Below are 20,371 nucleotides of genomic sequence, written 5' to 3' on the forward strand. Positions count from 1 at the left end.
TTAAAATTATATATTTTAATATTTTTCATGTAAAAAACGTTTTCAACTACAACTATTATTACACTTCTAAACATCTTTTCCACTTAAGTGGTTATAAAGACTACATGCATCATAAGAATTGTGGACTGGAGGGATGAATTTGACAAGGAAAAGTACTAGAGGGATCATATTAAAATATCTGAATCACGTATGAAATTTTCAAAAATAAAGTGATGGAATATATGGTCAAATGGGTCCTAGGATTTGGTATGATGTCATGATGAGTGATGCGTATGTATGCATGTGTCTATGCACATGCATTTCGGTGGATATGTATCCATGGTGGTATTGAGGTGGCAATAGAGACAGCTTGCGATAGGTAATGGTGGGTGATGATGAGAGGTAGAAGAAGAGGACACGTGGTGATTGAAATGAGGTGGAGGTGGGGTCCATGAGAAAGGTGGGCTCCACCATGTGTATTATGTAATTTGATGGTGGTGTTGTTTCTTTTTTTATTTTTTATTTTTTTTTTGTTTGGAAGTGAAAATGAAAGCAGGAGATGATGGGCGTGTGAAAGGAAGCAGCTTTCTGGATGTGTTCAGGCACAGTGGGAAGTTGCTTTCCCATGCCTTGAAAGCTGGAATTTTTTTTTAAAAAAAAAGATTAGATTATGCTTCTATGGTGAGATTTCCTGGCATTATCTTGCATGTTTTGAATGGTTGTAATTATTTTTTAAATATTTTTTATATTAAAATATATATTAATAATAATTTTTTATTTTTAATATTAATATATTAAAATAATTTAATAATATATTAATTTTAAATCAATAAAAAAATTAATTTTTTTAAAATATTTTTGAAACATAAAAATAACAAAAACAGAATATCTATCCAATAGAAGTGTGAAAACAGAAATTATGATCAAAATTTAAATCCATTAATTTTAGCTTTCATTTATTCATGAAAATTTAATTTTTTATAAATAATAATTTTTAAATTTAAAACTTACTGATTTTCCAAGAAAAAGCAAGACACTTTTAATTAATTAATTATCAAATCATTACTTTTAAATATTGAACACGACAATACATAGCAGGGTATCCATGCATATTTTCATGTCTTTTATATTTTAAAAATCAATAAATTATTTTAAAATTATTATAAAAACATTTTTTTTTTATCTTTTCAACAAAATATGAATCTATCTCTTCAACATCTGTCTTCTATCGAATCAGATTTATTCACTTTAAAATGGTTATAAAAACATATTTATTTTATACATTTTTTTTTTAGCATGACATGTGTTTTTTTCTTTTCAGTATCTATTTTTTCTATCATTAAATTAAGTTTATTAACTTTAAAATTACTATAGAGACATGTTTATTTTATATATTTTTTCAATAAAATATATTGCTGTCTCTTCAATATCTATCATTGAATTAGATATATATACTTTAAAATTATTATAGAGAAATATTTATTTTATATCTTTGTTTTTTGTTTTTCAACAAAACATGTTTCTGTGTCTTCAATATCTATTTCTTTTATCTTTAAATTAGATTTATTCACTTTAAAACTGACATGGAGATATATTTATTTTATATTTTCAACCTAACATATTTATGTTATTTCTTTATCTATTTTTTCTGTCATATAATACTAACCAAATTTAATTTAATGAATATTATTAAATGATCTTAAACTTAAACAATATTCACAATTAATGTGTGTGTATTAGATAACACTACATTAAGAATCATTCATGGAATACTTAGTGTTGATTTAATTCCAGGTATAAGCACATAGCTTTCATCCTACTGTTTAAAAGTACGTTAGTGATTAATATTTAAAATATGTTTCATTTTAAATATATTAAAATAATATATATATTTTAAAATAATTTTAATGGAGTGAAATGGGATTAGTCTGTTGGGTAAAATTGAGAAGCATTGTACGTTGCTAGTGGCCAGCTTTGCATGTGGAGGCCATGATTTGAGAACCAGGGACAAGATCTTCAGTCATATCTTTGTCAAGCATGCACTTAGCCATGATTACTCTTCTTCAAGCTCGAGATGTATATAAACGAGGCAGAGGACCCGTGCCTTTTAATTGAAAAAATAAAAAATAAATAAAAAAAGATAGAGAGGCTCAGTGCATTAGTCGCTCCTCCTATTTCTGGGTATAATTAACCTTCTTTTTCACTGCTTTTTACCATATGGATCCGCATTAGAAAGTCATGTCATTGCGACTGTCGAGCTGACTTTTGCTGCCGAAAGCCTCGTCTCCATGGAGAGTGCAATCTTCCCCAGCTTTCGAGCCGTTTGCCTTGGATTTCAAAAATATTAATTTGTTTATTAAAAAATCTTTATTATATTTTTAACCTACTTCCAATAATTTCTCTTGGATTATGATTTTAGCTATTTTTTATATTATTTTTTATATTAAAATATTAAAATAATGCCCCTTAATTGAAAAAACAGACACAGTAGAAATAGAGAGAATATTGTTTTTTTTTTACTTTTTAATTTAAAAATTATGTTAAAATATTTTTATTTTACATTTTTATCCTTATTTTTTAATTAAATATATTTTTATCTCTTTATATTAACCCAATATAATTTCATTCCGAATCTTTTTTATTTTTTAAATTCAAGCTAAATAAGCTCATACATGTCACAATTTTAAATTTATGAATAATGAATTAAATATAATGGTTAATGATTATGATAAAATTTTAATTAATATTGCATTTATAATTAATACATCAATTAAATTCAGGATTAATTGATCAAATAATTTATAATAATTAATTAAATTGATCCCTTGATTTATAAAAAAATCATAAAATTATCAAAATTAAGATCCCAATACAAGAATTTTGACAAAATAACAATTTCATAATTATCCTAAAAAAATATCTAGAAATCCATGTAAAAATCTAAATATAAAATAAAAATTTATGATCTAGTTAAGATATTATTATGGTATAGCATGATCATAAATATATCTATTTCATTAAATGTTGTGCTTAAATCATGGAAACTTGAAAGCGTATTATTATTATTTAACTGTATTATCCAATCAAAACTTTCAACTTAATTCACTAATTTTTTTTTTATTTTAAATTCCTGTAATGAGAGCTTGAAAACTGTCAATGAACAGAAGTCTAATCATTAAGATTTATGTGGCCGCTACTCCCCGTGTGGATTTTTGACTCTTTGTCTTCCAGCTTTCCACGACTTCTTTTCATTTCACTTGTCTAACGCCTCTGATCAAACCTGTTAGTTGAACATGGAAGAACCGACCTAGGAAAGAACAGCTAAACACCTACTACTGCTAGCCAGCTGCTGCGCAAGAAACAGCTAAAGGTGATTGCGCAAGGGAGCCGTTAGCTAAACTAGTAATACTTAACTGCTAAGAGAGTTAATTTCTCAGAAAATATTCATGTTTCTGATATTCTCTTAATGTATAATTAATTAAGAATCTTGTGATAATTGTTTTTATATAGTTTAAAAGATATATATATATATATATATATGTAAACCTTTCTTAACCTAATAATTGAAACTCTTAGGTGAGAATTATGATATTATTTATATTATTTTTAATATATTTTCTGAAATAAAAGCTCTTGAAACTTAAATTTACACAAACTTATACTATTTTATATTTAATTTTTATTAAATAAATAAAAATAATAAAATTTGATTATTAAAGTTTTAATATCATATTAAAAAAATTAATTTAATAATTTAAATTATTAAATAAATTTCAGTAATAATTATTTTAAAAAAGATATCACCAATATAAAAAAATAAAAAAGTGTCAGTATTGAAGTAGCGAAGGAAAGACGGATTGCTATCTATCTATATATATATATAATTCGGTTCATTATCTTCCCTTCTCCAGTGTGTGTGCGTGTGCACGCACACTGGAGAAGGACACACACACACACTGGAGAAGGGAAGATAATGAACTTTTGGATGACCACAGATTTGAGAATCACGATCATGGGCAGAGGATAAGTGCTAGTTAATGATAAATATTCACGCACCAAGCAACCTGATCGACAAGGGACATGTATATTGGAGGCCTAGAGAAACCCTAAAGATGTCCCATCCTGAGAAATACATGGATCACAGACAACCCAAGTTGAGTAATTTACTTTGTTTTTGTGGCTGCAACTATGCACAAACCTATACTCTCACAAAGTCGATGTGATGTGCTTGTCAAGAACATAAAGTAAAATGCTCTGAGACAATTATATTTCATCGTCTATCCGTCTTGTTGTTGTTATCATCCTGTTGATTTTAAAACACAAGAAAAAAAAGGATAAATTCAAAATGCAATTTGATTTCTATTTAATTAGAGCCTCAAACAATTGTTTGGATCTTCAAGTATTATTATTCATCACATATATCTTTGGATGATGCCATACTTCTCACCATCATTTTCATCCATGCTCAGCCACCAATCGATCCTGCATTGCCATGTAAAGTCATGATATTGAACACGAAGACCACCGCCATGATTATCCAGATTCAAAAAAATGCCCCACTCAACAAGAGCAAAGCGATAAAACCTTACATCCGCTTTGGTCCATCTACTTTGGTCCACATTCAAAGTAGGATTTTCTTGTAGTTATCCAAAACTATACTGTAAATTGTTTTTTTTTTTAAGGAATCAAACCTGGAATTATTTCTCTGTGACAGGGATTTCCTTGCTGTTGTTATTATCATGCTGCTGCTGCTGAGTATGCTGTCCAATTTTTAAGGTGGATCACTCCTGTTTCCAGCTATATAACACCTTATTTTTTGGGTGAATTATATTATTAAAAAAAATTAATAAACAGGGTTAAAACATTTAATTATAATATTTAGAGGTACCTTCCAATCATCTTTATTCAATTTTTTAAGGAAAGGTTAAAAAAATAAAATGTTTTATTTAATCGGGAGACCACAGATTGGGGAATCTTTGACATCCCCTTGCTACGCATACCCTTTTGTCTGCTTCTAGCTAAAGTAACTTTTGATCCGGTATCTATGGGAACAATGCCTTGGATCACAAAATGTTCGAAGAGAACATGATCATCTTGTCCTTGCTTCAATAATAAACATTTTTTTAACCATACTAATTAATATATATATATATATATATATGAGAATTTATTAGTATTTATGGTAAAAAAAATCAATCTTTTAATTGCTCGCACTTCCCCTGAAATCCTTTTAAGAAACATAAGTTAGCCTACAAACCATCTTTGATATTATTGTTTTTTGTAAATGTTTTTAATATAAAAATATTTTAAAATAATATTTTTTTTATTTTTAAAATTTATTTTTGATAATAGTATATTAAAATGATTTAAAAACATTAAAATAATTAAATTTTTATAAAAATATTTTTCTAACACCGAAAACAAATGCCCCGTTATTATCAGGAGCCAGCGTTTATGCATGGTAAGAGACGAACATCTTCTTGTTGGGTTGTTGAAAATGAAGCCTATTGGCAACTTCTTCTAGTATATATTAATTTTTTTAATATATAGTTTGTAATGTTAATAATATGGCTACAATATCAATATATAGACCGAATTATATTGTAATTGCTAGCTGAATTTATTATAATCGACATGACAATATCACCTAGAACTTCTACTGACCTGGCTGCCTTTTTTTATTTATTTTTAATGTGCCCTTCGAATTAATACGCATATTGACGTCAGGTAGCGTGATAAAACTCTTCTAATTTTATAACTTTCTTGTGCCAATGATGAAAATAATGAAGCCATCCAATATAGAGGTGTCACTTACCAAGAATATTTATATTGATATAATTCGGATCCGTGAAAGAAGCTGGAATTATGTTTTATTTTATATAGTTTTTAAATCCAGTCTAATAATTTAAAATTTAAATTATGAGTTTTAATTATAATTTTGAAGTTCGATCAACTTGAAAAACTAGAATAAGCCAAGTTGAAAAATAAAATAAAATAAAACTTAATATGACCTTATTATCTAGCTTATCCAATTAAAAATTCAATTACAATTCGTTGAATTTTATATTAAAATAATATTATTTTTATTTTTAAAAAAAATTTGGTCCTACTAATCCGGTCAAAACTAAAACTCAGGTCTTGGACCAGGTCAGGTATAAAAACTATGATTTTAATTGGATTACTAAATAATTTAAAAATAATTTTTTATTAAATAATATTACATGTTAGATCTTCATTAATCTTTTAATTTCATTTTCATGATTAGAATTATTTATCATGAATCTGAATTTTGTAATTTAAAAATATCTTTTTTGCATAGTAACTCCTAGCATTGTATTTTTTTGTTTACAGCTAACACTTGGAGAGATAGAACAAACGAATTATCGTGTTCATGCAGTGTCCATGAAGTGTTTGGATTTGAAGAGTGAATCAATGATGTTGACATCTCAAAGAAGATAAGAGGTGAGTCATCGAGTTACGTGAGGAAGAGTGAGTCAACTATTTTCCATCTCAAATTAATTTTTTCCATCAATTAATTTGATCATTATCATGTCAATAAAATAATAAATTAAATTTTTTCTACACGTAAATAGAAAACGATCAAGTGAATAGTCCCATTAATACAGAAAAAAAAAGGGTTTCCCATGAATTATAGATAATTTCATTCGAACATAAATCTGGTACAGCAAACAAGATAAATTAAATGGTTTAATTTAAATTAATAAAATTATTTTTTTAAATTTTTTTTAAAATATTTTTAAATTAAACACATCATAACAATAAAAAACATTAAAAAATAATTTTTAATATCACGTAACTGTCATTTCTAAACAGTACCTGACTCTTGTATGGTAAATTAAATAGTTTAATTTAAATTAATAAAATTATTTGTTTTTAAAAATCAAATAAAATTATGATCAAATCTATCAGATTGATTGGATTGATAAGCGACTCGTCATGTTGATAAAATCAAATCTAGTAAAATCCGTTTTTTTTTTTTTAACACCAGATCTAGATCCAGAGCCAAAGCAACCGGTCCCAGTTTGTTCCGCCAGGCCCGACAGGTACCATCGCACAGAGCATATTTGATGTATTGTGGACCGTAGGTGTTGATCTCGTATTACATGAACTGGATGCTTTAAACTCTCGGTGGGACAACATTATGTGACTGTCACAGTAAAGAAAAATTATAAAATTGAGAGAGAGGGAGAGGGGAAAAGGTTTCCTTGTACGCTAATGTCAAATTATTACTTAGCTGAGAAATATAATAATTTTTATGAATACTTACCGAAAAAAAATAGTAACCATCGCGGCCATGATTAAGCAATCTTTACCATATACTTTCTTTGATGTATTGATTATTATCATAGAAACAAATGTACAAACCCAAGGAGTTGTACTTCTAAATAAATTAAAAAAATCAATTAATTTTTATTATATTGTATGTATTTAATAATAAGGTTAAAATCATTTTTTAAGAAAAAATTCTAAAAAAACATTTTGTGGAGCACTTTTAAAATGCCAAAATTATTCTAATGAAAATAGATCATCATTGCATTTACTTATTAAAAAAAAAGATTTTCCCATGCAATACGCAATGCACGTATACTCGATTAAGACGGGGAGCACTTGTTTATTACCTTATCATCATATTTGAATTTAAAAAAAAAATAAGAGCTGAAATCAATAAAATAAATTGGAAAAATAAATTTCTTATAAATACATAAATCCATTTAAAAAAATTACACAGAAACTAATTCTCAAATTGCAAAAATCAACATAAGGATCATCCGATTGTTATATATATATATATATAATGGTATAAATTCTCTTTATCAAATGTTAATTACAAGGTAATTAGAAAGTGGCTGAGCACAAGCCAGCCAGGTTAGCCATCCCATCTGCGAGAAAATTACTCGTAACAATCTATAATTAGGTAAAAATTACATTTACCTGAAAAAATGAATTTTGTTTATTTTCCATGCATTTTTCTCTTCTCCCTAAACCGAACCTAATAATTTTCCATGCATTTTTCTCTTCTCCCAAAGCTCCGGTGGCAGAATCCCAAATTAAAACTTAGAAAGAACCCTATAATTGGTTATTTTTTCGGGTCAGATTGTAATGAGGGAAAGGTTCAAGAGGAAGAAGTTTGAAGCGGGCTCCTCGATCATGTGAGGGAAAAAAGAAGATTGAAAGGAGAAAGAGGTGGGTTGTGGTTGCTGGTCTTCGATGGTGTTGGATCAGGTGATGAAGAGAGACTACAATTCAAAAAATAACTCAATATTATATTAGAAATCGACCCAAACAAACTAAAAATCTTCTCACAAGAAAATCAATCTCTCTTATACCAGAATCTCTCCCCTTTCCAAACCCTAAATCGAACCTCATTGCTTTCTGTGCATTTATTTCTTCTCGCAAAGCTCTGATAGTAAAACACCAAATTGAAAGCTAGAAAGAACCCTGTATTTGCTTATTGTTTCGGGTCAGATCGGAAGGAGAAAGAGGTTTAAGAGGAAGAAGCCGGTAGCAGGCTACTCGGAAAGAGAAAGAAGTTGAAGAGGAATGGTGGGGCTGTGGTTGCTGGTGTTCGATGGCGATGAATCAGCTGTGGTAGAGAGACTACAGTTCAAAAAAATAATTCAAGGATTAAAAATCAATAAAAAAATGCAACAGAAAAACAAAACAAAATTTCTTATAAATTCATAAATGGTGTTTTTATATCCATGATGTTATTATCCACGTGGGCCCCTCCCATTGGGCAGCTTTCAGTAATAACAGTAACAATTCAACAATCCACGTGGCATGTCACTATCGTTTAATAATTCCGCGGGAAACACGAGTCAGCACTTCTGGTGATCTACATTAATAATGCTAACAGGACCCGACAACAACAGTGTGTCTTCTTTCATGTATGGCGCCACATCGTAGCAGTCTATGGGTGCCCATAGAGCAGCATTTTGAACCACACGATCATCCATCATCTGCCCACATGATCAAACGATTCTTCACCCTCGGATGCTTCATTCGTTTGATCCACATGTTTTTCCTTTTTAAATGAAAAATAGTATTTCACCAGTACCAAAAATGATATATGTATTCGACTATTTTCATATTACTAAATGACTATTTTATCTTAAACTTTCAAATCTTATAGTATATGCAAGTTTAAACTATAATACATACTCATGCATTAATCTTACAGTAACATGTGATGAATTTTTTTTATGAGATAACACAAATTCATAATGTTGTTTTTGAGAATTGCGTCTAAATGTTTATGTTGTAATATGTAATATCAATTATGAATGTTGAGTATTTATATAAATTTAAGTTGTGTTTTTGAAATACAATGATATTAAAATATATTATTTCATTAAATTTTTTTAAATAATACTATTACATTTAAAATTTTATATTTATCGTGCAATTTTATAATTTTTATTTATTATATTTATCTAGACAATCATTTAGTTGTAATAAGTGTATATTTGTTATGGTTGTTATCATCATATAAAAATCTTAAAGGATTGAATTTAAGAGGACTTAGTACATTGACTTGTATTTGCAATTATTTTATAGCAGATCAATGATAATATTTTTTTAAATGTAAAACAAATATGAAAAGTACAAAGCACTAAATTAAAATGTTATTGGATTTGGTTATGAGCGAGACTCTATATATATAAGTTTGACTATCAAATTAGATTTAATATCTTTGAATTTGACAACAAAACTAAACTTAATATTTTTAGGTTTAACTGCAGAAGCAGACTCAATCTTCTTTAATATAATAACCAAAGAAATTGGATATGATTGAAGAGTCAAACTCAATACCCTTGAGTCTAACAAAAGCTTTGGGTCTAGCTATCCAGTGAGACCTAAAAATATTTGGTCTAGTGATAAAGTTAAATCCAATATCCTTGGATTTGGTTGTAAAGCCGGACTCAATATCCTTAGCAGACAAGAAAATTAAATTTGACAGTCAAGTTAGATCTAACAATACTTTTTGATTAAAAAACAGTAAAAACAACGACCTCTAATATTAAAATGTTATTTATAATATAAATCCTATATGTTTACAATACAAACATTCTATATATATATTTTATCATCATAATGTTTTTCTCTTGAATCTGGCTGCAAGTGAGCCAGGTCAATCTAGCAATACTTGATTAAAAAACAATGATTGCTAATGCTACAACATTGTTTACACTGCAAATATTATATGTTTATGGTGAGATTCATTCTAATAAATTCATACCTAGAGCATCTGCATAATATGTAAAAGTAGTATAATTTAGTGGCAGCTTTATGATTATGTTTCGAGGCTTTATCCCTTTTTTCTTACTTAATTCATTACCCCACGCCCAAATTCACTTGTGTTGTTTGCTAGCTCGAGGTTGAAGATGGGGCAAGACACATCCCCCTTTCTGCAAATGAGAAGATGTATTTTTATTACATTAATTATTCATGACACGTATACTTTATATTTCACAAAATTCCATCAAATACACTGGGGCAGAGATCCAGATTTCAAGTCTCTTTTGTTCAAAACATTATCCTACAACATAAAAGTTATTAATTTCTTTATTTAGTCAATAATTGTTCACCCCCTTCTCACGGTTAGGAGATCTAACTCAAGAATCGACCAGGAATTTTTTCTCTCTAAATTGTTAGGTTAATCTAAATAATTTATTTTCATTAAAATATTAATGTTTTGTTTTTTTTTAAAAAAAATCCTAAAATTAACATAATCAACTGAATTTAGTTGAATGAATTGAGTTATTAAAATCTAACCAAGTTAATAATTTTTTTAGTTCAATTCATAATATTTTCCAAGTCAATTTTCGAGTCATTTACATGCTATTAATAAATGTGTCCATGACTTTTATAAAAATAAAAAAAATATTTTTCAACCAATGAATTGATTTTATTTGTAATAAAATATGTAGTTTGAGTTATATCTAAGTACCTAAAATTCGCATGACTAAATTTGGGTTCGTATATTCGTAAACCTAGCATATCAGTGTAATTAAGTCTGATAAAAAAAGGGGAAAAAAAGGACTAAAACCTCATAAAGTTATAAAATGCCTGGCTATTATGTCTCCTCTGAAAAATCAATTATACTATAATTCAGGAATTCCATAATAAATCGTCGTAGAAAAAAAGAATATGCCATATCTCTTAGAATCGTGCCTGTTGCTTTGATTTAGCAAATCAAATAACATGAGAAACTTAGTGGCAATTGAATTCTATTATAGATCTCCAAGTCAACTAAAACATATGAAAATATTTCTTCATCATAGCTACCGATCCCTAACTGCTACTCAACAATTAAAATATATTAATTTTTTTTTAATTATTTTTTTAATATGTTTGAGAGTAGGGTTGACTTTCATTTCTAATAAATTTTAAATTTTTTATATGTTAATATCAAAAATAAATTAAACCGATAATTTCTAAAAAGAAAAGAATTTTATTAATTGAATAACACTTTATTTTCTTGAATTTAATGTGATACCACACCAACGAGGGATATGTTTAACAACTCGTCCTATGAGTAAACTTAAATTTAACAACTGTTCAAACTAATATTTGTTTTGACTGAATAAGTAGGTGAAGTGAAAAATGTATGGGTTTGGCACCCTTGAAATTTGAACGTTGTTGAATTTCCATCCATTCCCTCCTCACCACAAAATTGTGGTCGAGTTTTGCCCATGATGACTTGGTTTTCAATTTTTTTGACTTATTTTTTTCATCATTGTCCAATCTTTAATGCTCGTTTGGGAATGTGTGTTGGGTTGTAACTTGTCTTTCTAAATCATAATCGATAATTGATAGATCAATCTCACGCATGTTAATAAAAATCTTATGTGTAATATTTCGAATTGTGAATCTTCACTGTTAATTTTTGTTTATAATTGATTTTTTTCTAAAAAATAAGAAGAAAAAAAAAGAGTGAAATAGAGGCCATGTTTATTTCCTGAAAAATAGTTTTCGAGAAATTATTTTCTAAACTTTCCTATGTTTGTTTGTCATTAAAAAAGTTGGTCAACGAAAAATACTTTCCAGTCAACGAAAAATACTTTTCAGTCAAAGAAAAATTTGGCTTGTTTTCAGGAAAGTGTTTTTTTTTTTAACTGTGTTTATTTTCCGGAAAATGGTTTCCAGGAAAATACTTTCCAAACTTTCTTGTGTTTGTTTTTCAAAAAGTGATTTCTAGGAAATCACTTTCTAAATTTTTTTATGTTTGTTTGCTGTTAGGAAAGTTGGTAAACGGAAAACACTTTCCAGTCAAAGAAAAATTTAGCTTGATTTTCAGGAAAGTGTTTTCCTGAAAAATTTAGGAGGAAAACACTTTCTGTAAGTTGTGAAAAATTTAGAAATGTCATTATTTGCTGATTATATCAAATTTGATCCTCAAACTTTTGATTACTATATATATTTTATTTTGAATATTTATTTTTCAATTTCATTTCTTAAAATTTAATTTTTATATTAACTTTGATCCTCATTTTTATAATTGTTATTTGTTTTTGTCCTATTATTTTTTTATTGAAATTTTTTATCTATTAAATTTGGTCCTTATTCTTTTGATTGTTACTTATTTTATTTGAAATACTTTATGAAATGTTAATTATTATTATTTTAATTCCTTTATCTTTTTTTTTTAAATTTGATTTTTATTATTTTGATTATTATTTATTTTATTTGAGATAATTTATGATTTTTTTTTTAATTTCATTATTATTCAACTTTTTAATTTGTAAGATTTGTTTCTCATTATTTTAATAAACTTGATAAAAATAAAACATTAATAAATTACTTTCCAGTTCATTTTTCATAATATAACCAAACTCTGTAAAGTGTTTTCCAGTTTATTTTCTATAACACTACTAAATATTAAAAAATAATTTATTTTTTAAGAATTCATTTTTTTCAAAATTCATTTTATAGGAATTCATTTCCTTCAAAATCCACTTAAAAAAAAAAACAATTTTTATACAAACAAACGACCGGAGTAACATGCTATTATTTCTTACATCATGAAAACATGATTTCGATCTTGTGCGTTGTCTAGTTTATATGACGACTATCATGGAATCTTATAAAATAACCGAGGAAAAATACATTGATGGAGAAGAAGCATTTTTCCAAGTTTTAAGGCCATGCATGACCTTCACGCTTTTGAATCTGTGGTTTCATTGAACTTGCTAGCAAGTTTTACTGCAAATTCTGTAATATTCTTTTCAGAGCTTCCACCTTCACCCATGGCTGTTTTGGCTAGTTTCTTCCATTTCTCAGAATTCCTTCTCATCTCACTCCCTCTTTCGCCTTCCATGACTTCCCTTATACACTTTTCTAACTCTTCCTTAGTGACAATCCCCTTTTCATTTGCCTTCACTCTAACTCCTACACGCCAAACATCTGCTATGTACTTCGCATTTGTTGGTTGATCAGTCCACTGTGGCATTGCCACCATTGGCACTCCTAAGCTCAACGCTTCAAGCGTTGAGTTCCACCCACAATGAGTCATGAAGCAACCAACAGACTTGTGAGATAGAACCTCTAGCTGAGGGCTCCAGGTCACAATCAGACCCTTCTCTGAGGACCCCTCCATAAAGTTGCATGGAAGTTTTTTCTCTTCTGATTCTCTGACTACCCACAAGAAGTAGCAGCCACTCCTCCATAGGCCCCAGGCTATTTCTGCCATTTGCTCTTCTCCCAGAGCAGCCAAGCTTCCAAATGACACGTAGACCACGGAGCCAGTTTCCTTTGAGTCTAGCCATTCCATGCAACCGTCGAGAGCAGGTTTGAAGAGGCTGAGGCCATACTCGGTGTCATCCTCTAGCTGCCTGTCCAAGTAAACTGATGGAATCATGGGTCCTATTGGCTTGATTGACCTCTGGCCTGCCAGCCAGTTTACCACCTGATACAAATAAGCAAAATCTTGAGTACCATAGAATTGAAGGCAGCATGTTTTGCAAATATGGTAATATCTATTAGTACGAGCAAAGAAAAAAGAATTCAATTAGGAATTCGAAGTACTGCTACTTTTCTTTATGTAACTTCTTCAGGGGTACCTCCTCCTCCAGGGTGTTGAAACTGTTCACAAAGACCCAATCAGCTCCCCTGAAATTCAAAAACTGATTGACTACTAAGGTAAGTATAGCTGAGTATCCTGATTCCATGTCGTGCACGAATGATGGCAGTTCATCAACGTCTAGAGGTGGCAGCCCTGGAACTGATACAGGAAACTTCTCTAATGGGATCTTTAGCTGCCCCTCATGGATTTGGTAGTAGACAGAGTTAACAGCACATGACTGTGTGAAGAAGGAAGCCCCAGTGAGGCCAAGGTGTCTAGCTATCTCTAGAACCCAAGGCATGAATGAGTCATACACTAGGCAACTTACTGGATGCCCAGAAGAGATACCTAGTTCCACAACGAGTTGTGACAGTTTTTGTGTCACTGTAGCTTGGAATTGTTTTAGAAGGTCAGCTATGGAACGGCTGCCTGTATCAGAACCATCAGAAATGGTCACCACTTTGACACAGCCAAGCGAGGCAGGCGTCGAGTGCGTCGGACTTGAGAAGATGACCAGCGTTACTTGTAGTCCTTTGGAGGCTAGGTGCTTGGAGAACTGGATCATGGGGTTAATGTGACCTTGAGCAGGATAAGGTATGACCACTACATGACAGTTTCTTTCTTGCTTCTCCATTTCTCCAATTAACAAAACCAGTCTTTGTGCTTTTCATCTCGTGTAGGAGTACTCCTGCCTGCATTTATGCATGCCTATTGCGTCCAAATTGTGTGGTCCGAAAGAACACTGCTGGTGTGATGATCATATTGTTGTATTAACATTATTTCCTAGATAGTTGTTTTTTATGAATTTCACTTACGTGAGAGAAAGGAGTACAATTTTCGTTATAAAGATGTTTGATAATTTTTAAATTAAATTAAATTTGGAAATTTTAATAAGATTTCATGTTTTTAACCATTTTAAGTACCGATAATTAAATTCGATGCCAACTCTTTTAATTTAGAATTCTAAAATAAAAAAATTAAATTTAAAACGAAGCTTCTCAAAACATCTATTTATTATTTTCTTAGAGATATTTAAATAAAATAAAAATAATATAAAAAAAAAATAAATTGAATTCGATTTTTTTTTTAAATACGACAATTCTCATACGTATTGGCTTATGTATGCAATTCGAAAGGAAGGTAGATGGCTCCAGCCCTGAACTTCAACTGCCAGTCATTTTCTTGTCTTTATGGTTTGATTGATGACACTATTGATCCAATATCTGAAATCAAACAACATGTAATGTGTAAGGTTAATGCTAGTAAAAACAAGTGTGCAGTCAATTTCATCATTTCTATGGTAAAACTAAAGCCTGTTACTGCAGGCTTTTCAGAGTAGTTGGAAGTTTACTAACAATTACTTTTCAAAATAGTTTTTATAAACCTACAATTTGGCGCTGATATTATCAAGCTCAGCTAGTGCGCACGGCACCTACTAAGACTCATTTGTCGTCTCCTTGCTCAAGAAGGCTTTCTGTGTTGTAACTACAGCCCCATGCACTCTCCTTCCAAATCTGCTCAACTTCAACAAATGCCAGCCCCATGGTTTCTGGGACATACATAATCACAAACACAACTGCGAGCACTGCTATGCCAGCAAGCATCAAGAAAGTCGAACCTGTTCCTACTGCTTCGGCAATTGAAAGGAAAGTTTGGGCTACTATCAGATTGGAGATCCAGTTAACAGTAGCTGACATGCCCCCGCATATTCCTCGATATTGTTCCGGATATATCTCTGAGTACACATTCCATGGAACAGGTCCCATTCCTGGTGAGAAGCAAGCAATATAAAGGGCTAACCCCAAAACTGCAATCCACCCATAGAGTTCATTTGAAGAACCAGATGACGTGCCAAAAAATGCTCCAGCGAGAATGAAAAGTGATGCAATTACACCAGCTAAGCTTGAGATGGCCAACTTTTTCCTCCCGAAATGATCAATAAGGTAAATGCCAAGAACTGTTCCAGCGGCATTCATGGCAGCAATAAGAAGGGACAGGAGAAGTGCTAACTGGTTGGAACTAAAACCAGCCATCTGCACAATGGTTGGGCTATAGTACATGACTGTGTTGATACCAGTGAACTGCTGAAAAGCCTGCAACATCACAGAACTCTCGGTTATCATTTGTTATGGTGCTTGTTTAGGAGGGTTTTCTATTTACTGCTGAAATTTTGTTAGCTCATGTCTCCTTATGTGTTTCAACTGGACACTAGTGTATTTCAATGGAAAGAATATCAGATGACCCATCTTTCAAACACCGTCACGATGCCAGAAGCACTTAAACTCGTATGATTACCGAAATGTACGGTCAATAAGCAGCAAGGGACTCAATATCGATAAGAGATGATGGATAGCGCACACATATGAATTCTATTACCGGAAGAAAAGAGGAGTTAGGCATGGACCTTTGCATCAAAGCACTCCAAAATTGATACAACACCAGATCTCTATATTCAGTAACCAGCAAGCGAATCAATGGACAAAAAAATGGCAGTCAACTGGCTCTGCACCACAAACTTTCTATATCAACTCCACTAAGTGTCTATCTCTGTGGTTTGGGCCAGAAAAGTAGGGTAAACATTGGTTTTTCCTTTTCATATTTGGAAAAATAAGAATATAGTCCAACCCTATGAAAGAGCAAAGAGGTTCAGCATCTTGTTAAAATACTATTAGTGATGCCATCTTAAAGCAACAGATTAAACTGCTAATATAAAAAATTATTTGTTTCCTCATGGGAATTACTGTCAGATAGGCAAAAAAAATAGAACCTGGTTTATAAATTGATTGCAAGTTCGCACATTAGTGATTATGCATGGATGCCAGCTTGTATTAGCAGCACAGCAAACACACAATGTCAGTCATTCTAAGGCCAGCGATGGAATTTAGTAGATAAGGGGGTTTGCCAGATCTTTTAGCTGAAGTCCAGCCCCAACAAGAAATGCAAGTCTGATTTCTTTTGATTTGAACACATCTGAGATTTTGACATCATTCCTTTTCTGGCACTCTTCCTCTTCAGTAATAGAAAGGTGATCAATTTCATCCTGTAACCGAGCAACGTCATATATTTTAGAAAGCATTGCAATGGCGTTAGCTTTGTCGTCCTGCATATTAAGATCGATGTTATTTAGATGTAAATACATGAAAAGAAAGTAGCTTATGTCAAAAAGGAATTCAGAAAATATTTTCTTCAAAAAAGTATCCTTGCTGTGTATACCTTCAAGAAGAGCCACCGAGGAGACTCTGGCAAGCATCACATAATGCATAACTGAATCACAGCGGGCAGACCATCCACTCCAACCATCCACCTCCAAGTTAATAATATTTATGTAATTTTATTTATTAAAAGTAGAATAGTATTTTCAGTTTAATCTATATATAATTTATATGTATTTAGGTTAACATCAAGCACTCATAATACAGAGATTATTTAGAATTGTAGCCTCCATTTTGTGTTTGATCTTTAATTATTTTAACATGGTATCAGAGCTGATTTTATGAAAAGAAGCTTAATCCCGAACACAACTTCGTAGATCCAACTTTGATATTTCATCAGTTTTTGCAATTATTCTGGTATTTCATCTTTCATTCAACTTTTGGAATTTGATATTTGCATTCAGTTTCTGCAAATTTGTTTTGTGTTTTGGAGTAATCGTATAATTTTGAGAAGATATTTGTTTAGTTTCTACAATCTCTGTTTAGTTTCTGCAATTTGGTATTTGGTTTTCTGCTGCTTTTGCGTTCTAGTTTTCTGTGATTGTTGATTATGGCTACTGAAAGAGATGATTCGCTTCAGTCTGTGAGTGTGAGGTTGGATGAGAAGAACTATTCATATTGGAGCTATGTAATAAGAAATTTTCTTAAGGGTAAGAAGATGTGGGGATATATTAGTGGAATTTAAGTGGTACCTAAGAATACTGAAGAAAAAGATACTGCTTTGATAGATGCATGGGAAGCAAACAATGCAAAGATCATTACCTGGATCAACAATTCTGTTGAGCATTCTATAGGTACACAGTTGGAAAAGTATGAGACAGCAAAGGAGGTTTGGGATCATTTGCAACGGTTATTCACGCAATCAAATTTTGCAAAACAGTATCAGTTAGAGAATGACATACAAGCTCTTCACCAGAAGAATATGAGTATTCAAGAGTTCTATTCTGCCATGATAGATCTTTGGGATCAATTAACTCTTACATAATCGGCAGAATTAAAAGCATGTGGTGCTTATATTGAACGTAGAGAGCAGCAACGATTGATACAGTTTTTAACAGCACTTCGTAGTGATTTCAAAGGACTTAGAGGTTCAATTCTGCATCGTTCTCCACTGCTTTTTGTTGACTCTGTTGTTAGTGAGTTATTGGGTAAAGAAATACGTCTTCAGTCTTATTCTGAAAAGGGTGTTATTTCTGCTTCAAATCCTTTTATATTAGCAATACCTTCTAAGCCATTCTCTAATCATCAGAACAAGCCTTATACAAGGGTTGGCTTTGATGAGTGCAGTTTCTGTAAGCAGAAAGGTCATTGGAAGGCTCAGTGTCCTAAGTTGAGACAGCAGAATTAAGCTTGGAAGTCTGGCAGTCAATCACAATCTAATGCTTATAGACCACCTTAGGGTTATAAACCACCACACCACAAAACTGCAGCGGTAGCTTCCCTAAGCTCTATTACTGATCCTAATACTTTGACTGAACAATTCCAAAAGTTTCTCTCTTTGCAGCCACAAGCAATGTTCGCTTCTTTTTCCATAGGTCAGTTGCCTCATAGTTCCTCAGGTATGTCACACTCTGAATGGGTCTTAGATTCTGGTGCTTCCCATCATATGTCTCCAGATTCCTCATCTTTTTCCTCTGTATCCCCTTTGTCCTCCATTCTTGTCATGACTGCTGATGACACTCCTATGCCCTTAGCAGGTGTTGGCTCTGTTGTCACACATCACTTGTCTCTCGCTAATGTTTATCTTATTCCAAAACTCAAATTAAATCCTACATCTGTTGGCCAAATATGTGATTCTAGTGATTATTTAGTCATGTTTTCTGGTTCTTTTTATTGTGCACAGGATCTACAGTCTCAAAAGTTGATTGGGACAGGCCGTAGGGAGAATGGACTATATATTTTAGATGAGTTAAAAGTGCCAGTTGCCGCTACTGCCGCTGCTACCACTACCGTTGGTTTGTCTTCCTTTCGTTTGAATATTTCATCTTCTAGTTTTTATTTATGGCATTCCCGTCTAGGTCATATTTCATCTTCTTGTTTGAGATTTTTACCATCCACAAGAGCTTTAGAAAATTTGAAAACTTGTGACATTTCTGATTGTAATGGATGTAAATTGACAAAATTTTCCACCTTACCTTTTAATCGAAGTATTTCTATTTCATCTTCACCATTTGATTTGATTCATTCTGATGTATGAGGACCTTCTCCTGTTGTCACAAAAGGAGGGTCTCGATATTATGTCTCTTTTATTAATGATCATACTCGTTATTGTTGGGTTTATTTAATGAAACATCGTTCTGAATTCTTTGAGATATATGCAGTTTTTCGAGCTCTTATCAACACTCAACATTCTGCTGTGATCAAATGCTTTAGGTGTGATTTGGGTGGGGAATACACTTCTAATAAATTTTGCCAATTGCTTGCCTTAGATAGAACCATCCACCAAACTTCATATACAGATACTCCTGAGCAAAACGGTGTTGCTGAAAGTAAACATAGGCATATTATTGAAACTACTTGTTCTCTCTTATTATCTCCTTTTGTTCTTAGTGAGTTTTGGGGAGAAGCTGTTCTTACTGCTGTAAGTTTGATTAATACAATTCCATCTTCTCATAGTTCGGGTCTATCTCCTTTCGAAAGGTTATATAGGTATGTCCCTGATTATTTCTCATTTAGAGTATTTAGTTGTACTTGTTTTGTTCTTCGTCCTAATATAGAATGCAATAAGCTATCCCCTCTATCTGTTGTTTGTGTTTTTCTAGGTTATGGTGAAGGTAAAAAGGGGTATTGTTGTTTTGATCCAATAACTCAGAAACATTATATGTCTCATCATGTTGTCTTCCTTGAGCATATACCTTTCTTGTCTATTCCATCCACTGCTCATAGCTTGACTAAATCTGATCTTATTCATATAGATCCTTTTTTTGAGAATTATGGTAATGATACCTCTCCCCATGTTCGATCAATTTGTACTCATAACTCTGCAAGTACTGGTACTTTACTCTCTAGCACACCTAAAGCTCCATTCTCATCTATAACCCCTCAAGCTTCATCTGAGATTATAGATCCACCTCCACGTCAGTCCATCCGCATT

At 31.3% G+C, this 20,371-nt stretch overlaps 2 protein-coding genes across 2 annotated transcripts in view; both read right to left on the bottom strand.

The window, feature by feature from the left end:
• Positions 1–12,997: 12,997 nt before the first annotated feature.
• Positions 12,998–14,821, bottom strand: LOC105134376 (UDP-glycosyltransferase 74E1-like). Its single transcript, XM_011038763.1, has 2 exons — positions 14,064–14,821; positions 12,998–13,909 (listed from the first exon to the last, which is right to left on the bottom strand). The coding sequence occupies exons 1-2, from the start codon at positions 14,697–14,699 to the stop codon at positions 13,160–13,162; spliced, it is 1,386 nt and encodes a 461-aa protein (XP_011037065.1). The 5' UTR covers positions 14,700–14,821; the 3' UTR covers positions 12,998–13,159.
• Positions 14,822–15,449: 628 nt separating this feature from the next.
• The window catches only part of LOC105134380 (inositol transporter 1-like), an 18,060-nt gene continuing 13,138 nt past the window's right edge, over positions 15,450–20,371 (bottom strand). The window contains exon 2 of the mRNA XM_011038768.1: positions 15,450–16,469. Coding sequence (XP_011037070.1) covers positions 15,508–16,188 — 681 coding nt within the window. The 5' untranslated portion in view covers positions 16,189–16,469 and the 3' untranslated portion in view covers positions 15,450–15,507. The remainder of the gene's footprint in view (positions 16,470–20,371) is intronic.

The sequence above is a fragment of the Populus euphratica genome, unplaced genomic scaffold (assembly GCF_000495115.2).
Source record: "Populus euphratica unplaced genomic scaffold, PopEup_1.0 scaffold67.1, whole genome shotgun sequence".
NCBI lineage: Eukaryota > Viridiplantae > Streptophyta > Magnoliopsida > Malpighiales > Salicaceae > Populus > Populus euphratica.